This window comes from Phyllostomus discolor, chromosome 10 (assembly GCF_004126475.2).
Source record: "Phyllostomus discolor isolate MPI-MPIP mPhyDis1 chromosome 10, mPhyDis1.pri.v3, whole genome shotgun sequence".
NCBI classification, from domain to species: Eukaryota; Metazoa; Chordata; class Mammalia; order Chiroptera; family Phyllostomidae; genus Phyllostomus; species Phyllostomus discolor.
In genome coordinates, this window is record NC_040912.2 from 1,193,064 (window position 1) to 1,219,326 (window position 26,263).

Sequence of the window (26,263 nt, forward strand, 5' to 3'; positions counted from 1 at the left end):
CGTCCTGGAAATCGCGTCTCAGGTTTTTCAAGCGCGGTGCGTGCTGGGTGAGGCACACAGCTGCGCACAGACGCGATCGCCGGCCACACTGCTCAGACGTGCTCGGAGGCTGGGGCCCAAGTTCAGGGGCAGCTGCCTCTAGGCTGGGCTGGCCGCCGTGGAGAGCCATTCAGGGCCACAGGCCTGTGACTCTTCGACACGGAGGCGTAACCGTCTCAGATGGCTTTGCTCAGGGGGCTCTTTCAGATGCCCAGAGAGAGTGGTTTTCTCTTAACCCGGTTCATTCCCGGGTTTTCCGGTTTCCCTCCGTCTCAGTTGCACACGCCAGTCACTCGGGGCGCTGACGAGACCCACACTTCCAACAAGGTAAACACACACCCTCTGAGCTCGCACAGGGGGCACGCCCCAGGCCACCCTCCCCTGATGCGGACGGAGAGGCGGAAGATCCAGGCGGGGGGGGGGGGGGGGCCCGGGCATCCCCAAGCTGGCCTGGAGCTGGGGGCAGGGGGCTGGCTCTGGTCCCACCCACTGCCCTTCCTACTGGGTCCCCAGGGGATCCCCAGGCACATCCGGGCCTCATTTCCCTTGTTTGCAGAAGGAGGAGATGAAATGGGAGAGAATACCCAGGAGCCTGCCTTTAAAAAGGGGTGTGTGTGTGTGTGTGTGTGTGTGCATGAGGTCTGCCCGGAAAAGCCCAGCCTTTGTTAGTGTAGCAAGAATGGTTTGCACGACATCGGTGTCACCTGGCAGCCAGGGAGAGTGGACTGGAATGCGCATGCGTGAACAATGACGACTTCACTGTACCAGTCAGTGGGGGTGGTAGATGCCATTGAGTGAGCATGTGTCCTGTGTGGCTGTCACATTCACAATGACTGAGCCAGTAGAGCAACGATCCTGCATCCAATTTCGTGTTAAGCTTGAGCATTCCTCCACGGAAACTATTCTGATGTTCAGAAGGCCGAGGCTACGGGCAACTGGTGACTGGCAGCTTCATCACGATAACATGCTCATATACCATGTCTTATGCAGAGATTTTTGGTGAAATATTAAATCACTCAGGTGACTCAGCACCCCCTACAGCCCAGATTTGGTGCCTTGTGACTTCTGGCTTTTCCCAAAACTAAAATCACCTTTGAAAGGGAAGAGATTTCAGACTTTTGATGAGATTAAGGGAAATATTATGGGACAGCCAATTGGCGACTGGGAGAACTGTGTGAGGTCCCAAGGTGCCTGCTTTGAAGGGGACTGCGGCGTCATTGTCCTGTGTACAGTGTTTCTCTTATCTTCTTCAATAAATGTCTCTATTTTCATATTATGTGGCTGGATACTTTCTGGGCAGACCTCATGTATGTATTTATTTTAAAGGAAACACCTTAGCAAATAAAATTAATGTGATTAATATTCACAAAACGTGTCTCACATATCCCCCTAAAAAGTTGAAATGCATTTATCTCTTAAAAATTAGGTTTTTGGGTCCCTCACGCGGGTCCCTTGGAAAGGCTCATCACACACTGCCTCCCGCCTGTCCCCAGAGCCCTCTGCCCTGCACCCCCAGTCTGTCCCCACGCGGGCTCTACCTGAGCTGCGGCCACACCGCTCCCCCGGGCGCTCGCACCGCCTGCCGGGAGTGCTCTCCCAGAGCTCTGCCCGTGTTCAGCCGCCGGTGCCAGTGTCTGTCTCCTGCTCTATGGGTGAGGTGCTCCCGCCTTCCTGTTCATGGGATGCGCCGTGGGTCCCCCCCCACCCCCACCGGTGGGCTCTGCCCCACTGAGGAGTAACCATGTTGACCTGTGTCCCCAGGTGGCAATAGTAGCCCCCAGGCTAGGGGACAGAGCTTGCTCATTTCCTGCTCCAGTTGTCCCCTGGCACGTCCACATGGGGGCTGTGGGGACTGCAAAGCAAAACGAAATCTTTCCTGAAGTATTTCCAAAGTTGCCATTTTTTTCCCTAAATAAAATGAGCTGAGAGACCGAGGTTCCCGTCCATTCTGGGAGGCAGCAGCCCAACCCAGCCCCCGAATCCCCGCAGGGAGGTCTGCCCTTTCAGCTGCCGAGGACCTTTGGGATCCGAGCCCCCCCCCCCCCGGCGCCCCGGCTCTGACCCTCCCGGAGCACTGTCACTGGGGCGCCTGGGGCTCAGTGTCCACATTCAGCGCGAGGATGATGAAGATGCCCGGCTGGTTCCCGCCAGCCCGGGAGCCACGGGGCGCCTGAGGCGAGGGCCCTGCGTTGAGATTTCACGGGCAGCTCAGGAATAAAAGGATATCAGTTTCAACGAAATCAATTCTTAGTCAGCCTGGTCCGGCTTTAGAGGGGCTTTGCGAAGGAAGCACATTTATCTTTAAAAAATTAAAATGAAATCCAGTGCCCGCCAGGGAGTCTTTCACCTGCTTGGAAAGAGTCTCCCTATTGATGTTTGCGCCACAGTTTCTGATGCAGCTGACAAGACTTTCGTGTCTGTCTTGTGCCCCGAGGGAGCACACGCGTGTTCAACAACACACACGCACGTTCAAGCGCACATGCTTGTTTGAACACGCGTGCTGGGAGCGGAGAGGAGTGCTTGCCGCGCTGAAATCGGCCGTCCCCACGGCCCAGATTTACCGTGCCCTCACGCGCCTAACTCCTCTGGCAAAATCCCATCATTGGAAATCGCTAACAAGAGGACAGTTGACGATCAGACCCCAGAGAAGCAGCCTGAGTCTCAGCGGGGACGTGGGGCAGGTTGGGTCCCCGGGGGGGCCAGGGTGAGGACGGAGGACACCGGTCCGGAGCCTGGAGCCTGGAGCCGGAGGTGGGGGCGGGGCCTCCCAGACAGGCTCTGAGTGAAGACCTCCACCTGGCTGCTCACCGCTCCATTAGCACCGCCCTCCCAAACAAACAAAGAGGAATGACGTGAGGAGGGAGGTAAACGTTTAGCAAACCTGTCGTATTGACTCTCTCGGTCACGGGGCCGCTGATGCTGGGCTTGGAATCCACAGAGAGTTTGTCTGGTCGTGGGCGGGGGAGGCGGCGGACACACGGAGGAGAAACACAGGTCTGCTCAGGGGCCCTCGGCTTCTCGGCCACGGGCCGGCCGCACACGGAGGGCCGTCCCAAGGCAGTGACCGAGCACGCGTGACCCTGGAAGAGGTGCCTGCCTCCCCGCCACTCTGAGCCACGGACTCTCGGTGCGAGCCACTCACTCTCGATGAGCCCCCCTCTCGTTCGATGGCAGGGCTCTTGTCTTTGCACTAAAGTAGGGCACGGGTCTCGAATTGTTGGCTGTACCGCAGAAGAAGGACATACCAGGAAATGAGTGTTGGTTTTATACCAGCCTCTCATGTACTTCAGGTAGGGAATCAATTCAGTTATTTGCCAAAAACAAAGTCGGGTTATTTTTTTTTTTTAATTCAATGCCTGGAATCAAAACAAAGCTTCTGGAAGCTGAGTTCGTCAGTGGTAGAGTGTCCAGTGCTAGTGTCAATGCCGTTTGGGATGCAGTTTTGAAAGTCCAGCATTGACCGTAAAACTGCTTCACGGCTGGGCCTGTGCGTCAGCTTCGGTCACAGCGGACCCCCCAGCGCAGGGCGTGTGGGTGGAAATGGACAGACGGACAGAGCCGCTGGGGCCGCCGTCAGGGAGCCCGCACAGACCGGGCCTCACCCGTCCCGGAGGAAAAAGCCTTCGCGTGGTTATGTTTGGCTGGGAGAAGAAATCATGCTGAAATTATACGCTGTTTAGATGTTAATGGAAATAAATATTACGTGCCGGGACCAGCGATAAGTATCGATATTTCACGCTCTGCAAACCTGTTCGGAAACCCGAGCGGCCCCGCGTGAGAAGTCCCTGGTGCCTCTCTGGGCCCCTGGACGGACTCGACGGCCACGGGAAGTCTGCAAAACACCGTCACGGAAGCTGGCCGACGGAGCCTGAGGCCGGGTAGTAGATCTACTCTACAAATACACACACATTCGTGCATTTTAAACAAGTGCTACTGCCTGGCGGTGACGTTAGCATCGCATGAACTCTGTATGTTTTTCTGGGTAAAACGCTCATCTTTGGCGAGTCAGGAAAAATTAGTTTATCCACAATCCTGTGTCTCTTGGTCTTATGCTCACTCTCCAGAGTGTACACACGTCTCATCCTTTGAACCTTCCCAGGTTTCCATATAACATTTAATACAGTTTTAAGTGTTTTTGTTGTTTCTCGTCCAGCTTGCTGTTTCATGCGCTCACAACGCAATTACGCGTCTCCGATTCCGGGGGCATTTTTATCTGCAGGGCTCGCATTTCTGCGCCTTTAGATTTTATGTCCTCTTCAACATCCTTGGGTTTTTACAGCCCTTGCCGACACTTTTACACTCAGGCTGTGGCGGGAAGCTCTGTCCGTCCTGGAACACCAGGGCATGGAATTCCATTTTAAGTGGTTTTATTTTTATCGTTAGCAAAGTCGTTGGACCAACTTTAAATGTATTTTTATTCATCTCGAGTGCCTCAGTGTCGTCTTTGTTTTTCTGGAAGAGTCCGGCACATTTCAGGACTTCACCCACCCCGAGCGCCGCGTCCCCGCACGTCCGGCACCGTTGCTGCCGGAGCCGTGACTCCCTTCTTCCCCGTGTGAGTGAGGAAATCGTGCCGTGTGATTAAGTTTGTTTTCTAGTTATTTAGCCCTGGCTGGCGTAGCTCAGTGGATTGAGCTCGGGCTGCGAACCAAAGCATCATCACAGGTTCGATTCCCAGTCAGGGCACATGGCTGGGTTGCAGGCCATGGCCCCCAGCAACCGCACATTGATGTTTCTCTCTCTCTCTCTATCCCTCCCTTCTCTCTCTAAAAATAAATAAATAAAGTCTTTAAAAAAGTTTGTTTTCTAGGACGTTATCACGTTCAGAAGAAAGCTGCCTTTGTTTTTTCTGCCGTTCTCACCATCACGCTGCTTGTTGGCAGCCGGCGTCACTCAGGGGGTCCCCCTGGTGCGAGGGACAGTCCCAGGCCCCCTCCCTCTGTGCCGATGGCCCGTGGCCCCCTCGCCTCCCCCTCACACTCAGCGCCTTCTGTGGTGGGGGCGTTGGGGCGTCCCCCTGGACACCCCCCCACACTGTCACCCTCTGGTCTCCGTGACAGACTGCCGTCCTTCCCCCACGCTGCTCTCTGCATACGTGCTCACGGCGAGACTTGTCTGCAAAGCTCTCACCAAGCCGTTGTTGCAGCATGACGTCCAGACAGTGAAAGGTGCGGTCTTAATCCCCAGTTCACATTTTTGTGATTACGTGCATCCCAGCACCCTGGTGCACGTCTAACCGCCACCCCGGACGGTGTCCTCCTGTCCGTGACCGCTCGGGCCCCGCCCCACCCCGCCCACCGGAGGAGCTCGCCCTCCGATCTCCGTCTCCCGAGGGAAGTCGTGTGACCCTGGACTTCCTGTACGTGGAGCCACACGCGGGACGTTTGTGTCCGGCTTCAGTCACCGACCCGGTGGTTCTGAGACCCACCCGTGCGCCGGGCTTGTTGGCGTTTGGCTCCTCTCCTGGCCCAGTGGTCCAGTCCGTCCATCCGTCCGTCCCTCCCCCGCTGAGGGGCAGCGTCTGAGACGTGACGCACACACTGCCGTGCACGTGTTTGGGCAGTCCCTCCGTGCACACGCTGCTCCATCAGGCGAGCAACAGGGAGCGCGTCCTGAGTTACACGTTGCAAGACACTGACAATGATCAGAGTGTGCGCCACACTCGCTCCCACAACGTGTGGTGCCGACCCTCCCCAGCAGCCCGGGGCAGCCTGGCAGCTCCTCAGCAGGGCTGCCCCTCCCCAAACGTGCCCCACCCCGCCCCCAAACACTCCGTGAGCTCCTGGGGAAGGGTGGGTCGGGGTGCTCACCACCCCCTGGCTGGCGCGCTCTGCGGCCTCACGCATCAGGCTCCCGGACGCACAGCCATGAACGCTGGCGAGCTTGGGGCTGCCTCCTGGCCGGTCACCGCGCCAGCCCTGCACCCATGTCCCCTCTCTCGGAAGGCCCGGCGCTCTCTGGCTGCAGCCCGCCTGGGCCCTCTGCACCCTCAGCTCTCTGGAGGTGAATGCTCGAAGGACGGCAGCAAACCCCGCTCTGCTCTGGGAGGGTGTCTGGCTGCTGCTCCTTGGGGTGGGGCGGGAGCGGCTGTCCTTTGAGATGTCCCTTGAGATGTGTGTGCCCCCCGCAGCAGCACCTGGCCGAGCCTCACTGGGAGATCGTCAGCCAGCCCTCGGGCTGTCGTTTTTCTGGTCAGTCTGCTCTCAGGGCTCCGTGGCTGCTGGTGGCGGATTTTACAGCCGCATGCTGTGTTTACAGGCTTCTCGCGTGGCCTCTGGCCACGGAGACATTGCCCCTCTGACTCCAGATCGCAGTTGGCCTTATCGGGGCGGGGGGGCGGGGAGGGATGGCACCGGCAGCAGCGACTTTCTTTCTTGTGGCCGTCCGGCTCCGCTCTCCCCGCTCCAGAGCCCGCCGGAGGGAGTCTGAGGCAGTCCCCTGCCCTTCTGTCCTAGCGAGTCGTCGGGTACGTGTGTATGTTCACAGTTAAAAGTCTCTTCGGTAAGTGGGATTCTCCGAATGGAAGAGAGGCTGTTCCCCGAAGACCACTCCTGCGCGGGCGCCGGTGCCGAGAGGTGCTGGAACTCTCCGAGGCCTCTGGCTTCTTGGTGTTGTCCCCCGTGGTCTGACCGGGCGTGACCCCGATTAAATGTGCGCGCTCCCCTTTGTAACCGTCGGGATTCTGTCCGCTCCGCTGCCGACACTGTCTCGGGGCGGCGCGTCTCTGACATCGCGCGTTCAGGAGGCCTCCCTCCCTCTCTCTCTCTGGAAGGTTCTCCAGTCCCCGAGCGCCCCGAGCCCGGGACTCCGCCGCTCACCACCCCTGGCGCAGGGTTGCACGCTGGCCGCTTCCTCCAGGGAGGCCTCCGTCCGGAACACGTGCACCGAGTCCCATGTTTGGTCCCGACCGTGCGTGCTGGTGGAGGGCGGGGTGGGCAGAGATCGGGGTGCGGTTTTCCCACACGCACGGTGGGGTGTGGCGTGGAAAACAGGGTTAGAGACTGTTGGGGAATCTCCAGCTGAGCAGGACACTTGGCCGGCCCTGTGCCGACCGCTGCGGTGGGGGAGCACCCAGGGCGGACGCAGCGGGACTCCGGCACCGGCAGGCCGAGGGGAGGGCGCATGTAAAGGGAGGAGAGGCGGAGCTCGTGGGAGCCGCGGGCAGGGGGGAGTGGTGGGGACAGGAAGGGACAGGCTTTGGGAAGCAGAAAAGGACAGAGGAGTGCCAACATACTGCCCCCAACAATGACGGTTTGGGGGGTCGACTGGGACCGGGCAGCGAGAAGCAGTGTGGTGACTTCTCCGGTGGAGACTCAGCAGAGCCTCCCGGGGGAGGGGCCTGGGGGGCCCTGGGGACTGCCTGGTGCAGGGGAGCTGGAGGGAGGGCCCCAGCTGGTCTCCCAGGACAGGGTTCCGGAAGCACCCCCCCCACCCCCCCGCCTCTGGGTGGGAGGGCGCAGGGCACACGAGCACATTCGGTCTGCGGACCACTGGGTGGCCCACGCCACCAAGTAGATGCATTTCCACACGTCAGGGACAGAAGGCCCCAGAGAGCGTGGCGCTGTGAGCTGTCGGTGAGGTCATAACCCAAAATAACAAAGACACCCACGATCAGGCAGGAAACAAGGGGGAGAGATACAGTTAAGCAATATTTAGAAGAAAAAAAGACCCGAGGGCTAGCTGTAATTATCATTGAAATTCTATAAAACTGAGAAAAATTATGCAGCGAATAATTTTGTGCAATAAACGCTGAAACCTAAGCGAAATAAACACTTCTTGAGAAATATAAATTTCCAAAACTGGCTCAAGAAGAAAAGCTAAAAATCTTCATAGATTTGGTGTTTGTTAGATCTGCTCACAACGCCAGGTCCAGACTGTGTCACAGGGAGGTTTTGCTGAATCTCAAGAAACAGGGTCCCTTGCGTTTTTTGTATGAAGGATGTAACTCTCCCAAGTCCTTATAGGCCAGAAGGAAAAAAATAAACCTTGCAAAAAGACAGTGTCTGCAACGTAGTGTTACACGCCTAAATAAAACAGCTGCCACGTGGAATACCATCAACCAAATCCACGGACACGGATGGCACACATGTGGTGAGGAGACCAGCGACCTGTGAGGTCAGACGGGCCAGGCCATCGGTCACACAGACCTTGTAAAGAGGAAAGTGTGTGATTCTCCCCACGTGTTCAAAAGAAAGAGCTGACAGAATCCCATCCCCACCTGAGACTAGAAAGCAGACCAATCATCATAAATAAGAAGAAATTCGAAGTTTGGGGACCCACTCCGTGGGCTGTGCAAACACACAGAACCAGAAGCAAACCCACTTAAAGGAGAACCTATGCATTCTCTTCAAGGAAAAGAGAAGAATAACCATTCTCACCGATTTTTAAATTCAACACTTGATCAAACCCTAACAAATGAGAGGCGCGTGGTGAGCAGGAAAGCAGCACGAAGTCGAAGGTGGGGGAGGCGAGTTTGCCCCCAGAAGGGGGTGTGGAAGCCCCGGAGCCTGTAGATGAACCGTCGGAACCGACCGGGGCGCCTACCGAACTGACACACGACCGCCAGCGGCCCGCCTGCACGCCGGGGACCGCGTGTTGGAGTGTGTGCGACAACAGGCTCCTCCATCATTCACGGGCGGCGGACGGATGCGGACCAGCTGCCGTGGACTCTCTGTCCCAGAAAGTTGCTCATGTTTCAGTTCTTGTTTACGTGTTTATTTGAATTTGCTGTGATGACCATTAGTTTTGAACAGAAGGAACGCTACAAATGAAGCCTTCCCCGTGGCGTCGTCACGGAATTCCTCGTGCGGGAAATCGATGATGGTAGTGGGGATTGCTTCCCGAAGAACACACAGCCGCCCGGTTGTCTGTGCCCGGCGTACCACCGCGTGGTGGCTTGTCGATGACAGTGACCGGGACCGCGAGGGAGGGAGGGGCCATACTAGGTCGTGCATTTTTGTCCTGAGTTTAACTGAGAATGGGGGCGCTCTTCCCCGGTTGGCCCAGTATAGCATCAGGCCGTCAGGCTCCATTTGGATAGAATATTTTATACAGATATCTCAGGGACTGCATTCATATCTATAAAACCAAATTGTGAAATATGGAAGAAAAATAAGGACATAAATGCGTGGGTTGATGGCTTTCACTAATATTTTGACACGGGATGTTGTCTGTGGCTTTTATGCAAACCCTTTACTCAGGGGCTTGCAGAATTTCTGCAGATCTTCCGGGGGTCTGGCAAAACCGTTCAGAATGCGGAGACCCCAAAGACGTGTGTGGGCACGCACTCTGAAAAGGAACCGGAACCGTGGGTCCGTGCACAGGAAGCGACCCCCTCGGAGGAGGGGGAACTCAGGCCACAGGCTCACACCGCCCCTGCTCTGCCCCCAGAACACCGTTTCAGGAGACACGGGAAGGTGGCACCGTTTGCCGCTAGAGAATGTGGCCCATGATGACTTGGAATTTGAGTTTCTGAGCCCTGGAAGTCTTTTGCTTTGTGTGACATTAGAAGCTGCCTTTACAGATAACAGGTGGCCACTATTTGAAGTGAGCGGGGAACCTGAACAAAGCGACCCAGTTCTTTCCAAACGCTTTTATTAAACGTGTTCCACGGGGACTCGAGCCCTTCAGAGGAGAACTGCGGCTGTGATCTTCAAGGCGGGGGCGGGTGGACTGCCCGGGGCTCTGTGGGACTCGGGGGGCCCGGCTCACCGCCCCGGGTGATCAGACTTAATTAAATGTGGACGTTTCTGGATTAATTGCTAGAAATGTGTCTATCTTTTGCAAAAAAACGTTACTAATGCCAGGAGACCCATCGCAAGGAGTGAGCTCGACTGCGTGTTCTCCGTGCCGGGAGGGAACATGGTGTCCCCAGGCGGGCGAAGGGCTCGGGGCCCCTCCTACCAGCTGAAAGCGAAGACTGACCCTCCCCCTGCAGTGTGGGGCATGGAGCGGGGGGCGGGGGGTGCTGTCCCGACCCGGGTGAGGCTCCAGCCCTCCTGGCGGGAGCTGGACTCGGGCCCGGGGAGGCCCCTGGTGTTCCGGGGGGTGGGCGAAGGTCTGAGTCGGCGAGTGTACATGAAAACGGAGTTGCACCCACTGCACCCCCCGTCGTTTCTGAAAGACCCGACAAGCCTCACACAAGACAGAGACGATGAAGACATTTAACATTTAAATGTGAAGCAATCTGGGAGGAATGAGAGAACAGACAAATCCGGTAGCAAGGTCATGACCCTGAAGGTCACATCCGCTTATCGCAGATGAAATGCAAATGTTGTTTTGCATTTTCTAGCAGCCAAGGGGAGAGGTCATCCCTTCCACGACCCGTGGTGCTAACAAACGAAGGAAATGTGTTCCTTAGGAGGAGCCTAGTTACTTCCTTTTCTGAGGCCCGAGGGAGATGTCCCCTTTAGTCCTCCTGATGGACACAGTGAAAACATCTTCTTAGGTTGCAAGCAGAAGCTCCTATGAGCGCTGATGGGCTGGGGCCCCTCGATGCGCGGTGGCAGCCCGCCAAGGAGGTGTCAGAGCGCTCCCGCTGGGAAAGCAAGTCCCAGACACCCACGTGCTAAATGCAGGGCAGCTGCCGGGGCGCAGGGCCCAGACGCCGAGGACACCCCCCAGTCCTCCCAGTAGGAGCTGGAGGCAGGGCCCGAGGAAGGACGCGTGAGGGCTTCCTTCGTCGGTGGGTTCGCAGCGGGCCAGGCCCAGGGCTGTCACCGGAAATGGAGCCGCGGGCGCCCTGCTCTGGTCTCGGGCCCAGCCTCCACCACCGCGCGGAACACATTTCCGTTGTCCCCGCCTCTCAGGCGGTGACGTCCTGCTGGTGCGAGTCACCGCGCACGCAGAACTGAGCTCCAGCTCGCGGGGAGCAGACACCCGGGCGCCTCGAAGACGCGGCTTGTCGTCCGCGAAGGGTTTTAGGAGAAGAGCGAGCCGGAGAGGCTGCCCTGGGGTGGAGCACCCTGCTCCCGCGCTGCAGGGCCGGCGCTAGGGACACGCGGCGAGTGTGCGGGCGTCCTGGAGCACCACGCCGGCCCTGGTCCCCGCGGGTGCCCCCACTGTGACGCCACGGCCACCCCCCGGCAGGCGGGCGCTTTGCAGTGTGGGTTTGTGATTTTAGGAATCGTGGGGCCCACGGGTCTGGAGACAATGGCCATCGAAAAGGTGGCGCGTCCTGGTCACCCTCCCCAGGAGCAGGGGCGCCCGCGGAAGCAGCAGGGTCAGCGGGCGGCGGAGGGGGCGGCCGTGGACAGAGCCTTCCGCGCGGCTGCTGCGGGGGGGCGCTGGGGCGCAGGGGCGGTCGCTGTCCTGTGGCCGCGCTGCTCAGGGACTGCACGTCCCCTCCGCGGTCACCTTCCCCCAGAGCGTGGTCCCGCACAGCCGCTGGGACCTGGGCCTCTCCCCTAACTGGCCCCCCCTCTGCCCTGACTCCCAGAGGAGCAGATGTGAGAGTGACCTGGCCGGTGGCGCCCCCTGTAGGCGGCGTCCTCGAACCGCAGGCTCAGGCCCTAACCGGCCTCTGCCCATCTCTACCTGCTGGCGGCCTGGGGGACCCAGGGGCGTGCCCAGAGAGGTGGGCGCCCCGGTGCGGTGCCGAGCAGGGGTGCAGGCTCTGCCGAGACACCCACCCGAGGTAACGGCGGGCTTTTCCAGGCCCCGTGACGTGGGCGCAGCCTTTAGGACGGCACTGGAGCCGGGGAGGGCAGAAGCAAGAGCCAGAGCAAAGCCCCGAAGGTTCCCGCCCCTTCACACCTCCCCTGGCCTCCGTCCAGCTGCTTCAGCTGCCCGGGCAGGGGCAGACCCCCGGCAGCTCCCACGGGGAGCGCAGTCTCCGCGTGTCCGGGGGCGGCCGGGAGCTGGGCGCTGCCAGCCCTGCCGTGTGGCTGACGCACTAGATTCATGTTTGCAGGTCTTGCTTTGAGCTGTGAAAAGTTGTAGGAGCTGCCTCTGACACCCTGCTTCCTCACGGAAGCCAGTCCTGCAGAGGTGTCCTTGGCTTTGTGTGTTGACCTGACAGGAATGCGAAGTTCAGGCCGAGGGTGCTGGTGCTCAGCGATCCCCTCCCACCCCTGGGTGAGCTGCCTCAGCCGCCCGCCCTCTGTTTTCCCGGCAGATAAAGGAGACCACGTGATCACCGGACCAGCAAGCCTTCGGCTCCGGCAGCCACTGCACAGCTGGCGGCTTAAAGAAAGAATTCCTCCACTGAGCCCAGGACCCTGTAACCAGGGCCTCACCCCCACGGCCCGCCTCCTCGGTGGGCGGGCCCAGGTGTCTGCACCCCTGGGCTCTGGGCTCTGAAAGCAGCGCGAGCCAGCGGCCCTGGGCAGGGGCACGACTTCCCAGACTCTGTCCCTGTCCCTCGCGGTGGCTCCTCGGCCCAAAGCCAGGCGCCGGTCAAGCTGAGTCAGACCTGGGGGTGGGGGGGCCACCTAGGTTCAGGGGGGTGTGCGGGGGCCGGACCTGGTGGCAAGGACCCCTTACCTCCGACATGCAGAGTGCACCCCTGCCCCCAGCTCCCCCCAGCTCTTGCCCAGCACCGCCCTGGTGCCCAGCCCCAGGCGCCCGGGACCGGGGGCAGCACCCGTGGCACAGTGGGGGGGGGGACCTCACCCTAGGGGCCTCAGCAGCCCTTCTGTGCAGCTGAGACTGTGCGAGGCACCCCCGGCGTTTTCTTAGCTCCTGATACAAGACCCCACAGCCGTGCCTTGAGCTGACGTTCCTCCTCCCGGGGCCATTGCTCCCTCCGAGGGCTGTCTTCCCGTCGGTGACATGGGGAACGTGGAAGAGTCTTGTTTTTAAGCCCAGAAGCTCCTGGCCCCCCCACATGCCCGCTGAAGCCTGCTCACGGGCCCAAGGGCTCCTTCTCCGGCTCCCCCTCCCCCACCAGTGACGCCTGGCCACGCAGCTGGCCGGGAGGCCGACTCTCAGCCAGACCCGCCGGGAACAGGCACAGCTTCGTCCTCCGCGTCACCCCCGGTGCCCAGCGTTTCCTCCCTATGCGACCCTGCTCGTCCTTTGCCCTGCCCCGGCCAGCAGGTGCCTCACTCCTGCCCCACCCCCCGCTGGTGCCCGGCCCTGACGCCCGTTAGGGGTGGGGGAGGGGCAAAGCCCCGTGCTCTCCGAGGAAGGAGGGACCCGGAAGCCCGTCTGTGTCCCCTTCCCGCTAGGACTGCTCATCGCCCCTGGAAGCAGACACGGTGCAGGCGGCCGGTGAAGGTTAAACGGCCACACCCTCCGTTCCCCCAGGTCTGCCGGGCCGTCTCCCCAGCGTCCCCAGCGCACAGGCAGGGGAGCAGGTGAGGACGGCCTCCCACTCGAGTCATCTTCCTGGGAACAGGCTCAGACTTTGTTTGCCCACCCCCTCCCGCAGTTCCACCGGGAGGAGGCATGGGCCGAAGGTCGCTAAAGTAAATATTGGAAGATGTGTCGCTCCTGGAGATTGCTGGAGAGGGAGACGTGAGAAAACGAGACGGGCTGCGTTCTCCTGAATTCATGTCGTGTCTGGGTCTGGGGCCAGCCGGGACAGCGGCTGCCACGGAGCACAGGAAGGGGGTGGGGTGTCAGGCAACAGGGTGGGCAACGGGGGGTGGGCACCACCGGGGAGGGATGCACGGGGCTCGGAGAGCATGCCCTGTGCTGGCACGTACCACTCGTTTCCAAAATGAATGAATGAGTGACGGGACCCCTGAAGACCCCGTGGAGGGGCCGGTGCAGCGCCCGAGAACTCAGCAAGCCTGGGCACTTCGGTCTTCGAGCCGGGGACCCTGCGGACCTGACTGGTGGTCCCGGGGCGCACTGTCTGTGCACGGGAGCCGGAGGGGCGGGGCTGTTTTCAGGCGGATGCAGGCCACCCACAGCCTGCGGCCGCACGGATCTGACTCAGGCAGAGCTGTGCCAAACCTGAGAAAGAATGACCTCACCCTCCTTCACACCCCTAGGCCCCGGCTCCCACACCTGTGGAGCGGGTGACATCTGTCTCACAGAGCCCTGAAGACAGGGAAGGGGACGCACATGCTCCTTTAACGCCACATACCCCTGCGGGAGGACCAGGCAGCTCTCGGGGCGTTCTCGGATATGCCCTCTGGAGAACTCATGTTTCCTGTGGCGCTTCGGTGAAACACGTCTCGGGGAAAACCGCCGCGTGTCCGCCGAGGGCAGCTCCAGAAGCAGCGGGGGGAGAAGTTGCTTGTTTTTCTGTTCTTTTTTCCATAAGCTTTGACATTTTACCCTACTTTCAGATGCCCCTGCCTCCTCCCTCTCCTGACAGGCTTATTATCTGCATCCAGTCATCACCTGTCAAGACGGCTTTATTTGGCATGAATAAATACGGCATAATTAGCTCGGGAACGATCCTCTTAATTACGGCCGTGGAGCTGCCGCCTCGGCGCAGCCCTCGCGCCCGGGGAGCCTGACACGAGCTGCCAAATCGGCTTCAAACACGGGGTCTGCGTTCGCCCCGCGGTGGGCGCCCCTGACGCGCTGGGCTCAGGGCGGCGCTGCCGATGCCCGTGACAGGCTTGCGGGGTTCAGAGGCTCTCAGCCGCCTTCGCTCCCGGGGACGCTGAGCTGCTCCGGAGCTTTCTCCGGGAAGGAGGGCCACTTCTGCAGGACTGGGGGGTGGACTGAAGGGGGGCCGAAGGGGCCGAAGGGGCCGAAGGGAGCGGGGAGCGCGCCGGCACCCTGCACGCGGCTGTGACTTCAGACAGAGAGCGCGGTGCGCCGGAAACCTCGGGGCCTGTCCGGCTCTGGGGCCGCCCTGCTGGGCCCCGCCCACGATCACAGCCCAGCACCCTGGCGGGCGGACAGATCCACTGCGTGACTGCGGAACCGGTACTGTCCTGTCAGCGGGACCGCCTGGAGAGCCGGGGATGGGGCAGGCCGTCCGTGTTTACCCGGAGAGTTACCGTGTTTTTTTGCGTCAGCGGCTTTTATTTAGGCCTTCGTTGTGCTGTTGTTGTTGTTGCTTTGAAGTAGACAATGGCCTCCACAGCAGCTTCCGTCCTTTCCTGCCCCCTCCCCTCCCCCAGCACAGTCCCCGTCTGGCTCCTTCCCTGGACCCCGACCCCCCCCACCCCCAGCCTGAGCTGGCTGAGGTCTGGGGGAGCGGTGCCGTCGTGGGGTCCCGCGTTCCACAGCATCCAGGGAGCTGCTCCTTTTCTCTTGGTGTCTTTCTCACAACCGAGGACATTTTACTTAGTGCTTCCTTTCCACTGAAAGACGACGATGGCACGTCTGGGGGCCCGAGCGTGACGAGGGGGCGCCCAGAACCGAGGACCCAGAGCCGCAACCAGGGAGGAAGCGAGGCGGCGGCTGCAGGGCTGCAGCCGGGACGGAGCCCTGGCGATGCCCAGGGACAGGCTGGCGGACGCTTCCTGCCCCCCCAGGAGCAGGCGCCCTGCCCCTCCGGGCTTCCCCACCTGGCTCTTGACGGTGGCCGATGAACACTGACCGGGAGAAAACCCGTGAGGGGTTGCAAATAAGTGAGCAGCTGGGTGAATGTGATCCTGAAACATGCCATTTCGGAGGTCAGGAGGCCTGGGCTGGTCCCTGTGGCGGCGACAGCTGCCCACGTGCTGCCCCTCACGGCCAGTGGCGGCGTTGGAACTCGGGCGCCACCTGGTGCGGTGGGTCACACCGGAAACGCCCGAGGGACAGACGCCCGCTTCCCGGACAGCTCAGGTCTGACCCTAGCCGGTCCCCCTGGGCAGCTGGGTCTTGAGTCCCCACCTGTGTGTTGAGGGATCTGAACAAAGGTGCCCCCTCCCCCGAGGTCTAAAATTCTCCAGTTGGAGCACTCTCGGCCTCAGCGTCCCCTGCTGCTGCCCCCCGCCCCCCCTGCTCCGGATGAACAAAGACCACGCAGAAATCTGGTGGGTAGCTGGAGGTTCTCCTCCCAGTGACTGTAGGTCACGTGTCAGTGACGAATAGAATCGGTAGTTCTGCCATCCAGGTTAGTAAAAACCGAACCCCACGGCTGACGTCACCATGACAGGTGAGCAGGGGGCTGTTACCAGGAAGCATTTTGGGGGTTGCACGCTGGGCCATGGGGGTTGGGGGGTGGTAACCCACATACCTGCCTAGCAAATTGGCCTGTGCTGCCCCCTAGTGTCGCCTCTGGGCTCTGCACACGCTGGGCAAAGGGGCCGGCCACACTTCCCACTCATGTTTCATTGCCTCATTTTCCGGCACTGCTCTGCGGGGTAGAAGTGTCCACAAGGTTTCAGTGGCCATGTGTGAGGGGAGTCCCCTCCAGGTGAGGGAGGGTCACCGCCACGAGGGTGTCGGGCGCGTTATCAGGGACCTGACCCGCAGAGGAAGGGCGAGGGGGAACCGGAGCCCTCCACCCAGGAACGGACTGGGTTTCGGCCACAGCGGGGACAGGGCTCGGTGCTGGAGGGAGGCTGGAGGGCAGGCCCCAGGTGCACCCCTGTATCCAGTGCGTGGGCCCCAGCGTGAAACCGTTTCCACTCATTGGGAGTCCGTGTGACCCTGGAGTCCTGTCCTCGACCTTGCGCTCAGGTCGCGTGTGGGGGTGGCACCCGGGGTGAGAAGCTGACGGTGGCTGCTGACCTCGGACCCCGGGAGCCCTCGGGGACAGGTGGGGAGGGCGCGGCCCTGGCGGCACCAGACGGGGCTCCCTAGAGCCTGGCCCCCGGAGTGGGCGGCGGCCTCGCCCAGGATTTGTTTCCGGAGCAAACTCTCCGTTTCCGACCGGCAGCCAGACGCTCTGGGGGAGGGCGGGCGCCTGTGTGCCAGGGGCCGCACGGGGACTGTCCTGAGTCCAAGCTGCACCAGGTGCCGCGGGCGGGACCCGGGTCACGGGCTGTTTCCAGCGGCTGGCCTGAACTCTCTCTCTGTCCGAGGGGCCGGGAGGAACGAGACTGGCTCTCTGAAAGTCATGGTGGTACTTGTCTCCCTGACTATTTGGCATCAATTACCTCAAACGGCTGCAGATCTGGTCCGTGGGCGAGGCCCCCCGAGTGGGATCATCTCCAGGGAAAATGACAGCGGTGTCGGCATCGCCAAACTTTAAATGCCGCTGGTCCTGCTTCAGAGAACGTGGGGGGAGCTGCCCCTCACTGACGACCCCTTCCCCACTGCCCTCCGTGGGAACGCGCGTGAGCAGGGGCCGGCAGGCTGACCGACCACCAGCGAAACGCGTGACCTGTGCCCGCGCGCACACGCCCTGAAACGCGTCTCTCCGCCTTGCAGGTCCCAACTGCTTCGCGGAGACGGCCGTCATCCCGGCCGGGAGGGAGGTGAGGACGGACGAGTGCACCCTCTGCCACTGCACCTACGAGGAGGGCACGTGGCGCATCGAGCGGCAGGCCACCTGCACGCGGCACGAGTGCCGGCAGATGTAGCCGCGGCCGCGCGCCGCTGCCGCCCCGGAGGGCGCTCCTGCCGCGGCCGCGCCGGCGGGCACTGCGGAAGGCCGCTGGAGCGGAGCGGACTGTGGATGGGGAAGAGCGGAAAACTGTCGGCCCTTTGGCTTTTCCTGGAAACGGCCGCTGCAGGAGGGGGAAGTGCGCGCATTTCAAGGCACGGCCGGGAACTGGGGGCGCGAGGCCCCTCCCCGGATAAATGCGCATTCCCGCGGTGAGTACGCGCAGCGCGCCTTCGCGCGCGCACGGTGTTTCCGCGGCCCCTCAGTCGGGCGCCCGCGCGGGTGTGTTCTGGAGATGCCGATTAAAGGTCCGTGCTGCCAACCGTCCCCGCCGTGGGCCTGCTGTCTTTTCCGGCTCCGACCCCGTCTCTGGTGTAGCCGATCCCCTCCCCACCGCGGGGCTGCGCGCCCGCTGACGGGTCGTGAAATAAGGGGGCTGGTTTCTCCCGGAATTCTGCCCCCGTCCCGTCCCGTCCCGTCTCCTCTCACAGCTGGGTCTGGCTCTCTCCTCGGAAGACCCTCTCCGGGTCACTGTCCCCGGGACCACTTCCTGCCTCTGTCACCTGTGCTCCCTCGCGTGGGGGGGGGGCGGCTGCGGATGACCAAGGGGCCCTCCTGCCGGCCGCCCGAGGCCCCCACATCGGACGGACGTGGGTGTGTTTGGCTGTCACTGGCGTTGCTGTCCCTCCTCACCGGGAATTTAAGCTGTCCCCAGACTGAGGGCCAGGGGGCTGCACGGTGTGCATCGTGGCGCCCTCAGGCTGGCACAGGGGTACAACTGGAGTCCCCCCGCTTGTCTGGGGGGGAGTTAGGGCAAACAAGCCCCCCAGCGCGTCTGCACCTGGACCTGAACGCGCAGCAGGAGCCCCGGCTCTGCCCTCAGGGGACCCTGCGTCTCCGCGGCGTCACCGCCCAGCCCGCGCGTGACGGGCGCCTGTGTCGGTCGCGCCTGCACAGCAGGGCGACAACGCAGTTCTTCCGTCCAAGGGTTCCAAGGAACAACGCGGACGGCCACCTGCGCGCTGCGCCTGTGCCGCCACTGCGGGCCGCCGGGCCCAGACCCGCTCCACCTCTCCCGGTCTGGGCAGGGACGGGGAAGGACGCCACCCGGAGCCCGCCGGGCCGACCCGTGCGCAGTCGGGGCGTGTCTGCCTTCGTGGATCTGCCGGCCCTCCCACGCGCATGGAAAGGGGGGGGCAGAGCCTGCGCAGGTGCAGGGGGCAGGGCGGGGTGAAGCCTGCGCGGCGAGAACACGGGGGTTTACCCCGAATCCGGACCAAGCGCCCGCGGAGGGTGAGTGGCTGCGGTGACAAGAAGGGGAGTGGAGCCCGCGGGACTCGGGGCGCGAACACGGGGGTGAGAACCCCCAGCGGGCGGGAAGGCGCGCTGGGGCCCGCGCTCCGCTGGAGCCACGTGGCGCTCGTTAACCCACGTGACCGGAAACGCGGCGTTCGGGCAGCAGCGCGCGGGGGTTCGGGGTTCAGGCTCCCGCCGCAGCGCCCCCGCCCGGGGCACAGAGAAGGCTCCTCTGCGAATGAACAAACAACAGAGTTCTCTCCTGGAAGCTGACGCGGCACCTCTGGGCCCCGCCGGCGGTGAAGAGGGGACAGCGGCCTCGAAGGCTCGCGGGGCCCGAGGGGGGCCTCTGCCCAGGCCGCCGCGCCCCCGAGCAGGACCCTGGCGCCATCCCGGAGGGACGGCAGCGCCCAGGACGACGGCGACAGGCCCTGCGGGGGCTGGGAGTCACGTCACCTGCAGCGTGGGGACGGCCTCGGGAAGGGGGCACCCTCGGGGTCTGCCGGACACCTCAGAGGGTTTGCCGGGGGGTGGAGAGGGGCGGACACCAGCAGGGCTGGTGGAGATGGGAGGGGCTTCCCTGGGTGTGGCCGCGGGGTCACGGAGGGGCTCCTGGGGGGGGGGGGGCTGAGGGTCTGGCCAAGGAGGGGGTGTGGGAACTGGGACGGGAACACAGAGCGGAAGAAGACGCAGGAGGAAAAAAGACGACGACCCGCCAGCAAATGCACAGGGGAGGGCTTAGCAGAAGCGTTTGAGAATCCGACAAGGACACGTGTGTTTCCCTCTACACATGTGCGTGTCTTGGGAGAGGAGATCTGCAGAGAGAGATTTCCAGGAGAGTATAGAGTGGGTACAGATATGAATGCAACAATTAGATAACCGACAAACCATGAGTTTTGTCAAGTACTCGTGTATTTTCCTGGTACCGAAACCTTCAAAATTTTTCGGGGTGTTCCGTGTTCCCACACAGTGCTGCAGCGGGCGCCCCGGGCCCGTCCCATAGGTGCTCGGTGCAGAAGTGCAGCAGGGCGGGGGTGGCGGGGTCCCTCCCCCCTTCCCCCTTCCCCCCACCGGGTGACGGTCCGCGCACGGGCACTGGTGTGGGCCCGTGCGGCGGTCACTCCGCCCTGGAAGTGGGCAGCACTGCCAGCCTGCCGCAGGGAACCGCACGAAACCCACGGTGTCGCTGGGACCGGGCCCGACACTAACGTGGCCAAAACCAGCAACAGTCGGACTGGTGGTCTTTCTAAAAGTGAATTTGAACTGTGAAAGGTCAAACAAAAAGAAACACAATCCCATAAAATCAAACCAAAGGACGGAAATAAACGGAAAATAAACCGCCTGTGGGAGAACACGGCGGCCTGAGAGACAGTCTCCGTGCTGTGCTGGAGCACGGGCCGTTTCCGAAAAACCCCGGGAACTCTCCTGGGCTACGTCAGCACAGGTTTTGCAACTGTTTCTGGAAAGCCACGGCCGAGGGGCTACTGGGGAGGCGCACCCAGGTCCGGCATCCACGGACACGGGACTCTGGATGCGCCGTTCGTGAACCACCTAGTCAGACACACAGTGCTTCAACGGAAACGATGACACCGTCTCTTTAGTAAAATCTGATACATTTAATTCTGGCATAATAGTGATTTATTACGTGCGAACCTTTCGAAGGCACACTCCGCGCTGGCGGCCCACGGGCGCCGCGGCTACAGGCAGGCCTTGGCCCCGAACGCCAGGCTGCTGTTGCACTGCAGGCAGTGGGTCCCGTCGCTGGGGTTGTAGGAGCCGGGGCTGCAGATCACTGGGGACAGAGGCGGGGGGGAGGGAGGGGGTGAGCAGGCGTCCTCCGAGCCGGGCAGCAGGGCAGGTTCCTGTCACTTGAAAACTAGCGTTCTGCTTTAGTTGTGGTGGAGTGACAGGTAGCATAAAGCTTACCCGGCCAACCACTGCTAAGCTCAGAGCTCAGTGGCGGGAAGCACATTCACTCTGCTGTGAGCCCGGGTGTTTTCACTCGGGAGAAGCCGCAACCCTCCGCCCATCACTCATCCCCGCGCCCCCCCCGCCCCACCCTCCGCGGCCCCCCTTCCACGGTTCCTTCCGCGAGTCGTTCCTGTGCAGTCTGGCCCCCCCAGGTGCCTCCTGCGAGTGCAGAGCGTTAGCCTTCCGCTCCGACCCCGGCTTAGACGGAGGCTGCGGCCAACCACCGGCTCACAGACCGTGTGGGGCTGGGCTGGGGGGCCGGCCGGGTCGCCGGCAAGTCACAGCAGAGGCCCCAGAGGTCAGGGCGCAGGAGGAACCAGTGTGACCGAGACAGTGCCCTTAACTTAGGCGCGGAACGACGGCCCGAGTGTGGAAAGGGCACGCGGCTCACTTCTAACACCACCCCTGTCCTGAGCCTGATTCCTGTCACTTGCTAACTACGTAATTTCGAGAAAAGTTACTTGGCCTAGCTTAGCCGAATCTGATCATCCCCGACACAGAATAATCCATGTTGTGACTACGCCACCACGGTCGGCGCCCGGCTTGGGGGACGGGGAGGCTGCACCAGGGGCCCTGCAGGACACCTACCGCGCGAGGCCGCTCCGCCGGGGCCGCAGACCCGGCGGCTCCGCCTGACACGCAGCTGCAAGCGTCGGCAAGCAGACAAAGTGCCCAGGGAGACAGGTCCCCAAGAAAGAACGGGAGAAATACCCAGAAAAGGGATGAAGTGACATGCAGACCAACTGTCAGATGCAGAGCTCAAAACGATGGCTGTAAAGATGCTCAAGGAACTCGGGGGAACCGCCACAACACTGGGAAGGACGCAGAAACCACAAATGAGGACCAGTCGGGGAGGGAGGGCACACTGACGAAACGAAGAATGATTCACGGGAAATCCACGCTGGGGCAGGCGGAGCCGAGAACCCCGTCCGTCATCTGGAACACGAGGAGGCTCAGAACACCCAGTCAGGACAGCAAAAAGAAAGAAACGAATCCAAAATCAGTGAAGACAGTGCAAGGAGCCTCTGGGGCAACTTCGGAAGCACCAACATTCTCACCACGGGGTGCTGGACGGGGAGGGGAAAGAGCAGGGAATTGAAAACCCACTTGAAGAACAATGACCAAAACCTCCTTCCCCAGCCTGGCCAAGGGAAGAGACGCGAGTCCGGAGGGCACCGAGTCCCAGACGACACGGACCCAGCGAGGCCCACGCCACGACACATCGCGATTAAAACGCCAAGGTTAGAGACAGAGGGAGAATCTTAAACGCTGTGAGGGAAACGCAGTTGGTCGCCTTCCTTCAGGGGAGGTCCCGTAAGACTGCGGCTGATTCTCAGCAGAGACTGTGCCGGCCAGAAGGGATGAGCACGAGGTGCTCAGAGCGGTGGAAAGCAAGGCCCAGCAACCAGATGACTCCGCCCAGAAAAGCTACCATTTAGGGTGGAAGGGCAGACAGAGAGCTTCCCAAACAAGACAAAGCCGAAGGAGTTCATTACCGCCAAGCTAGTATTACATGAAATGTTCAAGTGTCTTCTTTAAGAAGAAAAAAAGATAAAAAATATGAACAATTACATGGCAGGAGAGATCAAGACTTGAATGTAAAAAACAAAACAAACATGCAGAACGGAAAAAATACACAAGCACATAAACCACAGAATAAAAAGTAATAAACTGAACTTCTTTTTTCTTAAAACAAACATGCCAACCTCTGTTGGGAAAATATTTTCACAGCACACACACCAGAAAGAGATTTTGTCCCTACTGAAACAAACTGGGTTTCGGTAGAGAGAAAGATCTCTGGAAACTTCCACACTATTTGGAAACCGAACATCACAATTGCTCAAACAAGCACTTGCTTGGAGAGGAAACCGAGAGAGAAGCGAGCACTCTGAAGCGAGTGAGGTGGAAACGCAGCACGAGGGAATCTGCGAGGTCCCACGGACGGACGCTGCGTTGGGGAGAGGGCTGTCCCTGGAAGGACACCGTTATCAACTTGCTCCCCAGGGAACAAAACAAACAATGTGACCAGCATTTGTGTGGAAGAATGGAACGTTCGGCAAAACCCGAAAGGACCAGAAGCCCCACTCCAGCAACAGCAACAGCGACAGCAGGCGAGAGGCCCTGCACTCGCCCGGCCGCGGGAAGCGCAGTGAGCACGCGTGACGGAGAGTGGCACGGCCGAGCAGGACGGGACGGACAGGCCTGTCACCTGAGAAGTCCTCGGCCGTCCAGACAGGGAACTCGGGCTCCGGAGGGAGAGGACGGTGTGGCTGGGCACGCTTCCCGACGCCCAGGGGCCACGCGGCTCTGGGAGCCAGCCGCTGCCCCGCGGAGCCTGGAACTGAGACACTTTCTGCGGGAGGGTCGGCCGCCAGCAGGCCCGTCCCTCTGGGCCGAGGGCTCAGACACCGCGACACACACGGGAGACCTGCACGGCTTTCCAGAACGTTCTGCAGAAAGGCTCTAATTTAACTGGAAACAGCAGAGAGGGAGGGGACAGAGCAGAGAGGACTGCACGAAAATGGCGCTGATCCAGGGACACTCGTTATCTCGTGAGAAAGAAAGCCGGAGACCCCGGACGGACTGGCGCGCCCCGCTCTGGGAAAGGGCGCCGGCGACCTGAGGCCGGCTGCCCCCAGCCCGCGCCGGCCTCTGTGGTCAGAGGGAGGGGGCCACCGGCTAGGGCCGCGCACGAGTCAGGACGGCCGCTGGTTCCCAGGCTCACCCCAGGGCGGGTGAGCCGTGCCTGCTCCGGGCTGGACGCACGTGACCGCGTCCGTGGTCGATTCTGGAGGAGGAGTGACTTGACCCTCCGCAGGGCAAGAGACCCTGACTCTCGACCGTTGTCTCCCCCAGACAGACGCCTGGCACCCCTAACCCCGCTCCATTGCAACAACATGGACCCCCGGGCTGGAACCAGACCAGCTTCTCCCCCTCCGTGTTTCAGAGGCGCACGGTCTCTTCAAGCACCGTTTCAAATGAGCCACAGGATACTTAAGCCACTCGGAGGACAGAGGACAGGCGTTCGCTGGGGCAGGACAGGGGAAGGGGCGCCCCAGGCCGGAGCCCGGACCTTGGCGGCGGTTGCGGCGTTGCACCTACCGCAGCACTCGGGGCACTTGGGGTGCTTCAGGGTGTTGATCCCGTAGCCCGGGAAGCAGCGGTTGATCCAGACCATCTGCAGGGTGTCCTCGATGTAGTAAATCTCCGGCAGCGGCTCCGCGCGCCTGCCCAGGACCGTCACTTGCTGGTTGAAAAACCTCTCTATGAGGTTCTTAGCCTTACAGGGAAATACAATACGGAAAAACTATTTTCAAAAATATATGTGGTTTTAGAATAAATAGGTCGCTTATGTATTTAGAAGCAGGGAAAGCCAAGTTCTTGAGGTCCTCCTTTTTTCTTGCATTTACAGGATATACGTAACGTGTAAAAATTAAAAGATGTCAGCCTCGACCCTCAGACATTCCAAATGCGTCCCCAAATACAGCACGGAGAACCCAGCTGGACACGTGCCAAACTCTCTGGTCCCTTGGCATTTGGAGTGAAATATGGATGGGACTGTGCCCCAAATCAATGAAGCTGGATGGAATTCAATGTGCTCCAACAAAGGCACTCCAACAACTGTGCTTAGGGAAATGTGCTTTAAAGATATTTAAGAAGGATATCATTCGCTCTTTCCACAAACAAAAATCAGGTTAAAAAACAAAAGAAAACACAGCATTAGGTAAAACCTACACTTCTGGGTTCCAAAAAGTTTAATTTACTAGATAATTAAGGCATCATCACGATCTACAGTTAATGGCTTTGTTGTTTGCAGTGGTCATTCTGGACGGGCCCACACGAGTCACAAGAGCCTCCTCCTCCTCAGGCACGGGCAGGCTCTGTCGGTGGAAGCGTGAGGTGTGGTCGCGGGCTCAGACTGTCCCCACCCCGGTCAGCTGGTCAGCTCCGCTCGACTGCAGCTGCTTCCCCGCCGACCTCGTCACGGGGCGGACATGCGGGCTCCCCCTGGTGGGTGACTGGCTCCTTCCAGCACCTCCCAAATTACCCCCCCTCACGAAAACTTCTACAGGTAACTATAAAAATGATTTTCAGCGCACTGCACCCAACACATCTACACAGCTCCAATTCTATTGCTCGGTTTATCTTTTTATCTTTTTACAGTTTGGTTTTCTTGTGCTTTTGATAAATCTGGTTGAATTCATTATTGTTTATTTAGTCGAACAGATTTTCCTTAAGAAAGTGCCTAAGAATTAATCAGATACACATCTTGTATCTAAGAAACCATATTTAATTGCCAAACTACAATGAAAATTTTCAGGAAATACACTCATAATCTCTCAGCTTCCTAACACTCCATCCGAAACAAAAATCAGTGAAACTAGACCCGAGAAAACCTGATGGGAGTAAAAAGGACCATGCAAATCAGATTCCTGCGTCTCTTTAATTTCTGTATTGGTGTTCAACTACAGTTGCCCCCCTGCTCCCCCGTTACTCTCTCCCGCCCCCCCACAGTCAGCCCCGCCCCCCTCCCCTCCCCTCTGGAAAGAAGGGTAAGAACAGCTGCTTCACGCGGTGAGAACGGGGAGGAGGGAGACGCCACCAAGGACCGGACCCAGCTCTGCCGGCGGGCTGGTGGCTGGCACTGAGGCGGGGCCGCCGGAGCCAGATGCCGGGCGAGCCGCGGAGCCGGCCGCGGTGGGGGAGGACTCCAGCACACGGAGTACAGCTCTCGCCCCCGTCCGGGTGATGCGAGAACCAACCGTACTTACAGAAACTCTCCGTGCGTGGATGGTCTGGGCGAGGTGCAGGGAGTCAATGTGGCCGAAGAAACGCTAGAGAGTCCGGGGGGTAGGCGGTGACGGGCGCACACCGGGCTTGGGGGGGCGAGCCCTGCACCACACACAGCAGACATGCTCTGGAGCTGTACCCCGAGACCTGCACAGCCTCGTCATTAATTAGCCAGTGTCACCCCAGTGCATCCAGTAAAATATGCTTGAAATAAGTAAATAAATCACTAAAAAGAAAAAGCCCGCCAGCTTGTTAACTCCAGGACAAAAGCAGTGGATGCTGACCTCAGAATGTAACACCACGCCTCCAGCAGGGAACGCTTGACAGCGATCACAACATAAATAACTCAATATTCCAAATATTTCAAAGTAATTCTAGAGAGTGTTCCTGGGCATCCAGAATACCCAGAGACAGGAGAATACCATCACACACTTGCTAGCAGAACACGAAGGGTATGTCAAGTACAACGCAGAAGCAAGAACTAAGTGACATGAGTCCTGACAGCTCCAGCACAATCGTCACCCACCCCCCCCAAGTGCAGGCCCAGGGTTCTGGGGCCGAGCACCCTGAGAACTGCCAGCAAACATTCTAGACCAAATCTGTCACCTGGACGCTAACAGGGCCAAGTACTCTGAACCACCAAGCAAGGCCAAATAAAAGGGAAACCATCTCAATGCGGTTAAAATGCCGGCTTTCCAGGGACTTCATAAAGGCACTGGCTCCGTTAAGCTCTCGTCACTCACTATGCAGGGGGTTTTGTCAGTCCCACTGACCGCC

The 26,263-nt window shown here is 60.3% G+C and overlaps 2 protein-coding genes across 2 annotated transcripts in view; one reads left to right on the forward strand and one right to left on the reverse strand.

Moving 5' to 3' along the window:
* Positions 1 to 17,755, forward strand: part of VWC2 (von Willebrand factor C domain containing 2) — a 41,045-nt gene extending 23,290 nt beyond the window's left edge. Inside the window, exon 4 of the mRNA XM_036010373.1 lies at positions 17,254 to 17,755. Coding sequence (XP_035866266.1) covers positions 17,254 to 17,405 — 152 coding nt within the window. The 3' untranslated portion in view covers positions 17,406 to 17,755. The remainder of the gene's footprint in view (positions 1 to 17,253) is intronic.
* The window catches only part of LOC114508044 (zona pellucida binding protein), a 39,051-nt gene continuing 20,494 nt past the window's right edge, over positions 7,707 to 26,263 (reverse strand). The window contains exons 7-10 of the mRNA XM_028526038.2: positions 23,798 to 23,975; positions 20,417 to 20,516; positions 17,947 to 17,949; positions 7,707 to 7,719 (exon numbers count right to left, since the gene is read on the reverse strand). Of these exons, the coding sequence (XP_028381839.2) occupies positions 20,422 to 20,516; positions 23,798 to 23,975 (273 nt within the window). The 3' untranslated portion in view covers positions 7,707 to 7,719; positions 17,947 to 17,949; positions 20,417 to 20,421. The remainder of the gene's footprint in view (positions 7,720 to 17,946; positions 17,950 to 20,416; positions 20,517 to 23,797; positions 23,976 to 26,263) is intronic.